Source organism: Lissotriton vulgaris, chromosome 9 (assembly GCF_964263255.1).
Source record: "Lissotriton vulgaris chromosome 9, aLisVul1.2, whole genome shotgun sequence".
NCBI lineage: Eukaryota > Metazoa > Chordata > Amphibia > Caudata > Salamandridae > Lissotriton > Lissotriton vulgaris.
This window is the reverse complement of record NC_141697.1, coordinates 645,474,115-645,487,266: the sequence shown is the minus strand read 5'-3', so window position 1 is coordinate 645,487,266 and position 13,152 is coordinate 645,474,115. Positions and strand designations below refer to the sequence as shown.

At 39.7% G+C, this 13,152-nt stretch overlaps 1 protein-coding gene across 2 annotated transcripts in view; it reads right to left on the bottom strand.

Annotated features, from left to right (window-relative positions):
* Window positions 1–13,152, bottom strand: part of SNX32 (sorting nexin 32) — a 305,491-nt gene that overhangs the window by 143,509 nt on the left and 148,830 nt on the right. For both annotated transcript variants that reach the window (XR_015299987.1, XM_086938325.1), the window contains exons 7-8: window positions 4,392–4,497; window positions 1,204–1,279 (exon numbers count right to left, since the gene is read on the bottom strand). Coding sequence is in view for 1 of the 2 variants with exons in the window: in XM_086938325.1 (XP_086794451.1) it covers window positions 1,204–1,279; window positions 4,392–4,497 (182 nt within the window). In the remaining variant the exon portion in view is untranslated. The remainder of the gene's footprint in view (window positions 1–1,203; window positions 1,280–4,391; window positions 4,498–13,152) is intronic.

Here is a 13,152-nt window from a genome sequence, read left to right as displayed (position 1 = left end):
CAGCACAGTATCCGTAGGGTGGAGTTATACCTCCAGAGAGTTATTCCCTACATTTATCTTTTCAGACTGAGTTCTAGGTATTTTCCAGTACATAGCCTCTCCCTGGCCTAGAAAGTTAGATTTTGCATCCCTTCTTAATGAGTGATATTTGTCTTGGTCCTGTTTGAAACGTTTACTCTCACAGTGTCAACATCAGGCTTTCCTAATGAGGCTCAAGTGAAATTTTTGTTACACTGGTGTAAACTCGTGCAGTTTCTTGTTACACTTAATTTGCAATACTCCTGAAATGACTATTACAATATGTCATGTAACTATGCACAATTTATGGCAAAGATTTCGCACCAGAGCATGAGAACAACACAAACAACCAGAAGACGAGCAGCTGCTGTTTGCTGCAGTTGTGTTTTTTGGCGCTTTTTTGCATGACAGGCATTCTTGACTCCAAAATGGACACAGGCACGCATGACGCATTTAAATATAGGGGTACATGCATCAAGCTATTTTGCAATCACAAACAGATCGATTCGCAAAAATCAGCCACTTGCGATCGCAAAATGGCCTTTCCCAATGCATGAAACGTTTTTGGATTCGCAATTTAGGTAATCACAATTTTTTGCAATTCCCTGAATTGCGAATGCAAATAGGGAATCTCAATTTGCGATTCCCTAATGCCTTTCCTAAATGTGAACTGTGCATTTAGGGAACGCTAATTAACATCAACTTCAAGTTGATGTTAACCATGTGCATACTTTTAAAAATGCACAAAACTACATTTTTCAGAGTGCCATTTGGCGCACACATGCCCTTATGGCATGTGTGTGCCTTACATATGCACCTTTTTTTGTTAGAGGTGCCTTTGCATTACCTAATTTGCGATCACCAATAAGATAATCGCAATTTAGGTAATGCAAGACCTTTCTCATCTCACCTTTAGGTCCATAGGAAAGAATGAAGTCACAATTGCAAATAGCAATTCCCTAATTGCATTTGCAATTCTTAAGGAATCGCAATTAGAGAATCGCTATTAGCTCTATGCTTTGTTGCACTCCATTTTGCGATTACCAAATAGCGGTTTCTTAAAAATCGCTATTCGGTAATCGCAAAATGAAACCAGGATGCATGTGCCCCAAAGCGCCTTATGCATATCCTGTCCAAAAGAAGTACTCAAAACCAGAAGAAAGCCAAGTGAGATAAGATACTCACACCTTCAGGTCATTCACTTCCTGTACACCCAATCCACTGAGGGCAGACGAGATGGGAATGTAATCCTCTGCCAAATCTGTAAGTGAAAAAAGACTTGTCAGCCTCCTTGGGCACATTTGTGTCTAATCTCCAGTGAATGACTCTTCACTGGTTGCACTGTTAAGTTATTTTAATCTGTCTAGGGATAGCCCATGTTTCTATATGTGAGTTCCAATCTCCTTTCCAAAAATTCTCTTGTGTTTTTTTTCTCCAGGGATCAGCTTTCCCCACCTCTACAATTTTGTGTATAAGGAAGCAATCTGTATGATGTCATTCCAGTGTCATCACCATCTAATAACTTATTTACTGCACCTGTCTCCACAGTTATGCTATTTTGTAGCGCTGTAACAACTATTATTATTATTATATAGAATGGTGACCTGCTTATCGACCCCAGAAGGATGAAACGCATACTTGCTCTGTCAGATTCGAGCTTGTGAAATGCAGGTCACACACTGATATCTGCAGTGAGCACTTATCTCACTAAACTTTAATGAGACACAGTTAGTCACAGTATTTTTATCTCTGGCAAGGCAGTAGGTGGCTATTCGGTTTCTCTGATGTGAGTTGAGGTATGTTTACTTCATCAGAGTGCTTTTTTCTGAGGAAAGATATTTTACAATGTATAAGAATTAACACTGGTGATGTAGATTTCAAAAATATGCCTGTATCCCTGACAAACCATTCTTCACAGCTCTACACAAGTGTGATGTCCTTAACATGAAAACATTTGTCAGTGCACTAACATCTTTGGTGCTGCAGTTAAGCACGGTGTGTTACTCTTACAACGCATCTTTTACAACGTAATGCTGTTACAACGCAGCTATTACATCGCAAATACCATTACAATGCATGCCATTACAACGCATGGCATTACATAGCAGATGCTAATACAACGCATACCATTACATCGTAAGTATTGGTAAGTATTTAATTTTTATTTTTTATTTTATTTAATATTTTATAATTGATTTAATTATTATTAATTATAAAAAAATAATTATTTCGTTTTTAAATATTATAAATTAAATATATTATTTAAAGTAATTTTTTAAATAAGTAGGAGTATAGGAGTATATGTTTTGGGGTACTGATGTATAGGTTTTGGGGTGTTTGGGTATTTTTAGGTTTTAGGGCAGGGTTTGGGTTTTGGGGTACAGGGGTGTTTTTAGGTTTTAGGGCAGGGTTTGGGTTTTGGGGTACAGGGGTGTTTTTAGGTTTTAGGGCAGGGTTTGGGTTTTGGGGTACAGGGGTGTTTTTAGGTTTTAGGGCAGGGTTTGGGTTTTGGGGTACAGGGGTGTTTTTAGGTTTTAGGGCAGGGTTTGGGTTTTGGGGTACAGGGGTGTTTTTAGGTTTTAGGGCAGGGTTTGGGTTTTGGGGTACAGGGGTGTTTTTAGGTTTTAGGGTAGGGTTTGGGTTTTGGGGTACAGGGGTGTTTTTAGGTTTTAGGGCAGGGTTTGGGTTTGGGGGTACAGGGGTGTTTTTAGGTTTTAGGGCAGGGTTTGGGTTTTGGGGTACAGGGGTGTTTTTAGGTTTTAGGGCAGGGTTTGGGTTTTGGGGTACAGGGGTGTTTTTAGGTTTTAGGGCAGGGTTTGGGTTTTGGGGTACAGGGGTGTTTTTAGGTTTTAGGGCAGGGTTTGGGTTTTGGGGTACAGGGGTGTTTTTAGGTTTTAGGGCAGGGTTTGGGTTTTGGGGTACAGGGGTGTTTTTAGGTTTTAGGGCAGGGTTTGGGTTTGGGGGTACAGGGGTGTTTTTAGGTTTTAGGGCAGGGTTTGGGTTTTGGGGTACAGGGGTGTTTTTAGGTTTTAGGGCTGGGTTTGTTTTTTGGGGTACAGGGGTATTACGACTTTATATAAATTAAATTAATTAAATTAATTTTATTTCATTTAATTAAATTAATAACAATATTTACAATTATTAATTTAATTGTATTAATAAACGATTATAATTAAATTATATTATTTAAAAATGTTTAATTAATTAAATTCTTTTAATTATATTAAATATAATTATATTATGTATTATTTATAATTTAATTAAATTATAATTATATTTATTGTAATTAATTACATTATATTATTTACTATTTATAATTTTTTTATATTTCATTAATTATATTACTTTAAATATATTAAATTAATATCAATTTTAATATTAATTAAATTACTATAATTAAATTAATTAATTACTGTTTTAAAAATGTTATATTATTTTTATTAATTTAAATTAATGTAATTAACTTTATTACATTTTTTTTTAAAAAAAGATATACTTACCTATACTTACGATGTAATGGCATGCGTTGTAAAAGTATCTGCTATGTAATGCCATGCGTTGTAATGGCATGCATTGTAATGGTTTTTGCGTTGTAAAAATCGCGTTGTAACGGAATACGTTGTAAAATAACGCGTTGTACTGACACCAATCCGTTAAGCACTCAGGCCCTCCTTTGTGGGATTTTGGCATAGGGAAGCGATCAAGTCAAGTGAAAGGGCAAGAATGCACTGTATTTATGCAATACAGTGCATTCCTGCCCTTTTCCCCTCCGCCTGCGCCATTTTGGTAGCCTAGCGCCAACGTGAGCATCCTTGCACCGTGGTGCAAGCGTGCCTCCATTGCATGGAAGGATTGTTTTTGTGCACAAAGGGGGTCCTCTCTTCACAGAAACAATCCTAAGAGGCATTTTTCATCTTTCTTTGTGTGCACACATAGAAAGAGGAAAATAACTAGAAGAAATAAATATATTTCTCCTTTTACTCCTCACCTCGGGAGGCGTAAGGGCTTGGCGCTTTCCTAGGTTTACATGATTATGTAAATTTAAGGCAGCGGCAAAATCCATGGGTGTTGCGTGGAAACGCCCACCGCAATGCCCATGGAACACCTCCTTGACAATGAGTAAGGAGACGCAGTGATTTGCGCTTACTCAAGATGCATGTACCAATTTACATGGTGTGAAAGTGACATAAGGCTCTCGTAAATAACCCCCTCAGTGTGCAGTCGCTCTCTTGAGTCAATACGTACTCGGGCGCCCCAGTTAATATTTAGTGAGACAGTCCGAGACATTTTACATTTACGTTTTACTTTAGATTCAGCATCTTCCATTCTGTCTCTGAGCACCAGCCTGCACTTCTCTAAGCTGGTTCACTTACGTTTGTGCGTCCGCGTGACCCGGTCGGCTTTGCCACAGGCATCTTTAATGCGGTTGTGATATTCCACCAGAAAAGTGCGTTCGTGATCGAAGAATTCATCCACCTCCTGCAACGAGGGAGAACAGCAGTTAAATGGATTTCAACAGAGGTTTAAATAGGATGGGAGTCTCCACGCATGGAGAAGGAGAACAAGGAACATTTTGTTCCCACCCCTAAAGTCAGACCACCAAGTATTAACATGAAGCAAATTACTCAGCATTCCTTTGAGGTACTCCACTTAGTTCTCCCAGAGGCATATCCGCCTGTGGTGCTCTAAAATGCACAAGTCTATGCCTCCGGTAGCACAGGGTTATTTATCTATGATTTCTGGCAAGTGTGCAACGATTCGTTTAGGTATGTGCTAGATTATTGTGGACTAATTATTGTCTGATAAACATAATGTCGCCTAAAGATCCTGTACGAAAAATATCTACTCATTAAGGTTAGTAATAGAAAATGTACATCCAAGGCGACAATATTACTGCAAACCATAGCTAGAACACAATATTTATGTCACACAATATTTCAATCAACGCTCTTCCTGTTTGTTTGTTGGGGGTGTGCAGTGGTGTTTGTTAGGTGCATCTGTATGTATGCACAATATAAAAGGCAAGCCTTTGGGCTGTGTCAATGGGTGACCCACCTTGTCTGCAAGGCTGCTGCTTCACCCCTGACATCTGTCCGTTCTTTTCCTTTGAGTCAGAAGACACAGAAGTCTCCATTGAGCAAAACGTTCTTGTGGAGCGACTGGCAGAGATAAGTGGATGTGCTTTTGGGTGGTCAGGTGATACCCAGAAACTGGTAAAAATTGATGGGTCAATTCTACAAACAATACCAATTATTGGTTAAATGTTTGAATGAGCGCGGCTATCACAGGAATAAATCTCTTCATGGCTCTGGAGAACTTTCCTAGAGTGTCAGTCAGTCAGTCAAACCACTTTATTCGATTAATTAAAATCCTAAAAGCACAAGAACACAAGACAATAAAAGACATGAGGGCGAAACATAAATGTAAACAATTTCTACACAAATGTATAAATAATTTAAAACTCCAAAGATATATCCGATAAGAATAGTTACATAATGTTAAAATTCAAAAAAGTTCATGATTCAATCATTAAAGGGAATCTTTTTCTCCTAAGGCGAACAGCAGCAACAAGAAAACTGGCGATATTAAAAATGTTCCAGGTATTGTCTAACAGTTGAAGGTACATTAGGGCTGGTCTAACCTGTAGAAAAAGCCCTTTCCTCTCAGGAGCGGAATTAAAAACTTCTTCCTAATATCAGTGTAAAACATTATAAAGTGCATGGTATCCTGGTTTGAAAAGCTGTCACAGTTGCATGGGGCCATATCTTCAGGTTTACACCACCCTGAAAGATTGCCCAATGAAAAATGGATCAAGTTAAAACGAAACCTGGTCAAAAGCCAGCGGTGGAAGGGCTTTTGCATGCATCAAACTCCCGTTTTGCGATTCCAAATTTGCGATTTTTACCGAATCGCAAATAAGGAATCGCAAATTGGATGCATTATTGAAAGTGCATAATATTTGCGATTCGAATCGCAAATATTATGCGAATTCCAATTTGCGATTTCGCAATTCCCATTGATTCCTATGGGCCAAAAGGCCCATAGGAATCAATGGTAATTGCGAATTCGCAAATTGGGATTCGCAAAATGTTGATGCATTCCATGGGTGCAGGGGGGGGCACCCCTGAAATGTATTTTAAAATGGATGTTTCATACACACATGTCCTAAGGACATGTGTGTCTGTAACATGACAGTGTTTAAAATGCTAATTTGAGCATTTTAAACATTTTTCGCAAATTACCATGAGGTTCAACCTCGTGGTAATTTGCACTTGCAATCTTTAAATTCGCAATTTTTAAAAGAATGATGCATTGCATTTAAGGAATCGCAATATTGCGATTCCTTAAATGCAATCGCATTTCAGAAAATCGCAAAATTAGCGATTTTCAACAAAAACAAATGATGCATCTCAAAAAAGCATTTTTGGAATCGCAAACGGCCGATTTTAAGGAATGGCACCGTTTGCGACTCCAAAAATGCTTGATGCATGTGGCCATTTGTCACAATTCTTTCCTAGAGTGAATTTCTGGCATGTTTTTAACTGTTCACGTCAGCTGATGTGGCAATCGTGTATGTAATGAGAGTTCCTTCCGCAGTTACAAAGTCAGCAGCTCTGGCCGCAGAGCCTTTGCTCTGATAGGGCCGTGGGTGGAGAGAAATTGGTGCCCTTGCTGATGGTAATGAATTATATGAGGCAGCAGGGCGTCCCTTTTGTGTTCAGTGGTCAGTACCAGGATGAGCAGGGATTGGCCCCGGAACACAAACATCCCTCAGCTTGCCTAAATCACCGACAGTGTAGCTGCCTCATTAGGATGATGGTGTTTGTTGTTGATGTGTGTTAGCAGGGGTCAGAGGTTGAAGGGAGGACAAGGAAGGGGGCTAAAGGGAAGTTTCAGCCCACACGCAATTCTCACACCTTCAGCCTTATATTTGCTGTAAAAGAGGTGCTTGCAGATGGCTGAGAGGAGGAGCTGCGGCCCAGGAAGACTATCCACAAAGCAGATTCCTGAGCTGTGTCACTTATGTAAATTAGAGGGGCGGGGCCTCGCACATTCCCTTTTGGCCCGTGGCCCCGTAAATCCTAGAACAGGCCCTGATCGTATGCATTCAAGTTAAGGAGGAACTAGAACCTATTTTTGTCTATAACTGCAGGGTTGACACGGGTAAGAACAGAGGCAGATCAGCGCCAGCAGACAGCACCCATGTATGCAGCTGCTGAAATGTAGTCCTCCATCGGTCTAGCCGTAAGCATCATGGAGAAATTACCCTTCAGACCCAGAGAGTCTTAAATGTTAAAAAGTCACTTCCCTGTTCTCTCGAATGCCGTTTAAAGAACAGGAAGGGCGCCGCAGCCAGCTTTTTTGTTTAAAAGATTTCTCATTTGCGACTATCTTGCACAGTCTGCCCTCTGGTGTACAAACGCAGGAACAGACACTATTCTCAGCTCTTGCTGGTGCATGTAAAGTTTCATTTCGTTTGAAGGTGACCATTGATTCATTTAGTAAGCGACTACGGTCTGGTTTTCTTAAAAAGCACTTACTCGGTAAATATACATCTGTTGGGATAAACAAACCTCTCAACCTTTTGCCCCAGCTTGGCAGGCGAGGCTCGCAGTTTCTATGGGAGATTCCATATTCTCCCCATCCACCAGATATGAGCTTATTTTACCTTTTAGACCCGTATGTAAATCCTCATTAATGGATATTTATTTATTTATTTATGCATTTTTATAAAGCGCAGACTTTACCCGAAGGTGTCAGAGCGCTGTACAATAGAACCAGTTACGTTACATGAGAGAAATGTTACAAAATAGAACGTACAAAAATAGCAGGCCACAGAATCACACACAGCAGGCAAGAGGAACACAAAAGCAAACACAGCAAGTAAGGAATGTACAAAAAAATAAATAAATATTACAAATTTACAATGACTAACGAACTTCCTGGCGGGGTATGAGAATGAAGGAATTAGTTCTGAAAGTGTCTTTGGAATAGAAGAGTTTTGAGGTACGCTTTGAAGATCCGGGTGGAGGTGGTGGCACGGAGCAATGGCGGAAGGAAGTTCCAGGTTCTCACGGCATTACCGGAGAACGATTGAGCCAACAATTTTTCGCTTTTGAAGGAGGGGGCTCAAGCAGAAACTTTTCCGCATTCTGAGAAGGTCTCAAGCCTCCAGACAATTTCAGTTTATTCGCCAGATAGCGAGTGGAGGAAGAATGCAAGGCTTTGTGCGTGATGCAAGCCGTTTTGTAAATAGCTCTAGCCTCGATGCAAAGCCATCGGAGAGAAGACAGGATAGGAGTGATGTGATCGCCTCGTTTGAACCCTGAAATAAAGCGACTGCTGAATGGAGGACGGATTTGAGGGGTGAGAGGTGAGATTTGGGAAGGCCAGTCAGAAGAGAGTAACAATAATCCAGTCTAGAGAGAACTAGCAATTGGACCAAGGTTTTTAGGTCTTTCTCCGGGAAGAACCGACGAATCCCCAACAGAAGGCGCAGCTGATAACATGCGTTCTTGACAATGGAGTTGATGTGTGAGATTAGGTTGAGTCTTTTGTCAAGTATGACACCTAGGGGCATATTACCAAGCAATAGCGATAATTATCGCTATTGCTTGGTTAGAGACAAAAATTTACCGCTGAGTTGCGGCGATTTTTATCGCAGATAAACCTTGGTATTACCAAGGTTTATCGCAAATGCGATAAAAATCGGCCGCAATGCATGAATATACTCTCGGAACATAAAAGTCGTATCCGAAACAAAAATTTGACTTCACCTCTGGCTAAGCACTGGATTGAAGCGGGGCATTCTATTGCCCAACTAAGATTTCAAATAATTGAATTAGTTCCACAAAGGTTGGGTGTAAACAATGCAAAAGTACTTCTCCAGAGGGAGACTTTTTAATTCGCAAATTGCAAACCCTCATTCCGAATGGATTGAATGATAAACTGGAACTCACATGTTTTCTATGAGACATACACATCTGGAGCCCTCGGGTTGCCTGACACACAATGATACCCACACATAGGTATACATACATACGAAAGAGCGTCAGGCTGTTGAAACACAACAGGCAGCTTGTTGTTTACTGGTGACACCATGTATTGGAGAATGTAAATAGGCAGGAACTGTCATGACCTGAGATTGACACAGTATTTTGTAAGTGATTTTCCAAATCTCCCTTACACTTCTTTCTTACTTCTTTTGTTGTTTTCCTTTTTCAATATATGCTTTCTAGATTCGGCAGTCAGTATTGCTTCCCATTCAAACATGGCGGCTAATTTTTTCGTGGAATAGTTTACGGACGACGAACAGCATACTTTTTTGCATACTTGCAGAATATAACATATATTGCGAATAGTATACATTTTTCGTTAACTTATACTTATATTTATTTTTCGAGACTCTAATGAGTGAAGACGGGTTGTGACGTTGGTAGAAAGAACGGAACACGAAGCAAGTCCTTCGTTTGTATCCATGCGCGAGTCAACGTATTTAAATTAGAGAAGGGACTAATCGCTTGTAATGAGACTCGGGAAGAACGCTACTACGGGTGGCAGATCGGCTATTTTTCGGTAAGGGCAGACAGCGGTCTGACGACTACGGTCACTTTGAAACAGCTATGCGCTGGCCAGTGTTTAAAAGACTGTTATTTTTATTGGCAGGATTACTTGTTTTTGAGAATCTGGCGAGACAGAAACAAAACAGCTAAGGCTTGCAGGTAAATCCCTCGCCATGTAATTCATTGAAATAGTCATGATCACACGCAAACTTGATTCAGCGTTCTTGACTGTGGTTCTATTTTTTGTTTAGACTCTTGAAAAACATTGGACTACTGCGCAGGTGAGCTCAATTAATGAGCATGTTTGACAAGTTTGAATGTTCTCCATGTACGTTTTTTCTCATATATATTCCCCTCGTTTTCGTTTTTTTTACAGATTTTTTCACAGTTAATTACTCAGGTAACAGTTTCATAATATCTTGGCCCATACGACGACTATTTCAATATATAGATATGTATACTAAAAAACCTATATCGTTTTCCCTTATCCAGACAACACAAATTCATGAAGTTCTATTGGAATTTATAGTTCCTTCATACTCGTGGTAAGAAGCTGTTTGATCACAGAAACTTCGTATCAAAGTATTCAGTTTCATTCTTGCATCAAGAGTAATGAGATTTCTTTCTTTCTTTTCTTTTTTCTTTTCTACACACAGACCCCTGACGAAGGGGCACCTGCCCCGAAATGCATTGGGTGTAGATTAATCGTTATGATTTAAGTTGTACGAACCATTGAATGTGTTTGCATTTCTGTGAAAGTAATGATACGAATATATCGTTTTTAGGAATGTAAAATATCAAAGTGAACAAAACGATTGCTTTAACATTGTTTGTTTAAATAAAAAGAATGTATTAATGCCAAATAATTGTATTGAAGTAGTGCGTACTGGAGTCCTGGTGACTCACAACACCAGGCCACATACATTTATTTCACATAGTTTGCAGGCACTAGTCCAGTATAGCACACATACGGGATTAACATTTTGACTTATGTGAATTGAGTGCAGCACCCTTCCATATTCATTTTACGTCACACTGCAACCGTAGGGCGCTAGCACCACTTTGAAGATGTCGTTCGATTCTATTGCGGCCATTACAGATAACAGAGCCAACACAAAGGTATACACAGCAGAAGAGGCAAATCAAATTTATAAACTCATCAAGGAATCAAAAACTTTTGATGCACAAGGAGGGTCCGTGACACAACAATTAAAACAACTTGAATACCTTACTAGGCGTGAACTAAATCAGCGACTACATGCCACGACGCTTATACAGTATCATCGTGTGAAGCATATTCCCAGAGGCCTGAGACTAGCTATAAGACCAATGCTATATAGGCTAAACAACAATCCAAAATTCATGGAAAAGTGGTTCGAAATCTTGAATAAATGTTCCCTGGATTTGATCCTACTGCTAATTGAGGAACTCGCGAAGACCATACGTGACTTGGAGGAGGAAATATTCAATGTAAAACGAGATCTATCAGAGAGAATTGAGGAAGATGTATGGGCTAGGACCTTAGAAGATATCAACACACGATTGGATAAATACGGAAAGGAGCTAGGAGAAACTAAGTTGCGCAAATTCAAACGCGACACTATTGATTATAAGTTAAACGAGGCCTACACGTGGGCGGAAGTCTACGCCAAGAGGAGATTCAATAGTAAAAAACAACAACCAACATCCTCGGACGAGAGTGTAGTCTCTGATAGTGAACTGAGTACTGTAAGACAGCCTTTGATTGCCACACAACCACAGAAATCAACATCACAACCTTCGGATCAAGTAGATACAGCAGCTGGACCGTCATCGGTTTCTTTTTTAGAGAAGGATTTACCACCGAGCAACCACCGGAGGTTTCAACAACTCAAACTGGAGACAAAAGACGAGAAGAGGACAAGGAAAGGGAAAGGGAGAAGGACAAGGAACAACTGAAAAAGACGGGGCTGCGAAGTCAGACCAAGACCTCATAATCAATATCTCCAGCTACTCCTTATCAAGCTTCGAAAAGAAACTTTTGAACAAAGGTACATCTTTTGTGAGCACATATCATACTAACGCATTGGAAGTTGAGGTAGCATTTTTCAAGTTCATGAGAATCCTGAGGCTGAAGCATTTCTTTACAATTTTGAACCCAGTAGAAGATACAGAGGATGTGGATAGACAATTTAAACCAAAAAGCAACTTCATGGCACCAATATCCCACAAAACCTTGGATACGTTTGAAATTCTAGTAAAGGCTGATATGAACAGAATCCAATTCAAGAGGAAAGCTAAGAATCTTACACAAGCGAAATTCAGTGCTCTCCAAAGGCTAGCGAAGAACAAGGATTTGATGTTTCAGAAAGCAGATAAGGGTGGAGGACTTGTTCTCATGGATTTCATGTTCTACAAACGGAAGGGTGATGAGCATGTGCAGAATGAGGGAACATATGCTAAACTTGAAAATGACCCGACAACAAGCATATCTCAAAATTTGGACAACATTTTGGATAAGGCTGAGGATCTAAATTGGATTGACAATACGACGAAACGGTACTTGAGGCAGATATATCCCAGAAGACCCAAAATTTACTTTCTACCGAAAGTACATAAAAATTTGAATGACCCACCTTTCAGGCCCATTGTTTCCGGATGTTCTTCAATTTTTGAGAATCTTGGCATTTTCATTGATGCACATATGCAACCATTCATTCGAAATTGGGTCACATATCTAGAGGATACATCAGATTTCTTGAGGAGTCTCTCAACAATCACAATTGATGACAATGCAGATTGGACACTTTGTACTATTGATGTTGCTTCCCTTTATACATCAATCCCTCATAAGCAGGGATTGGAAGCTATGGAGTGGGCTTTGTTAAGATCAGACAAACCTGACGAGCTCAAATATCTCATACTACAGCTATTGGAGTTTTGCCTTCAAAATAGTTACTTTCTTTGGCAAGGTGAATTTTACACTTAACTAACAGGTACGGCTATGGGATTCCCAGGGGCATGTATTTATGCCAACATTTTCATGGCGAAATTTGAGCTGGACTACATACTTGAGGACCCTACGTGGCAGGAAGGAATTGTTTATTACAAGCGTTACATCGACGACATATTCATAATATGGAAACGTTCCTCTGCAGAGATTCTTCAAAACATCAAGAGTTTAAATTTGGCCAATCCCAGGATACAATTCACGCACAGTGTAAGCAATACTGCATTACCTTTTTGGATGTCCTAGTTGAACTAAAAGATGGATACATTCAAACTAAACTGTTTAAGAAAGAGACTGATAAGAACACAGCACTACTGTATGGAAGCTTCCATCCGGCAAACCTCATCAACAAACTCCCAGCTTCTCAGTTTATGAGGATCAAAAGGATTTCTTCAAATGAGGTAGAATGTGAAAAGAGCCTGAACCAACAAAAACAAAGATATTTGGACAGGGGTTACCCTAATAAGTTGTTAGAGGCACATCTGGATAAGATAAAAGCAATTCCAAGGACAGATCTTTTACAAAAAAAAACCAAGATGGTCAACAAAAGGATGGTTTTTGTCTCAAAATATTCATCAGCAT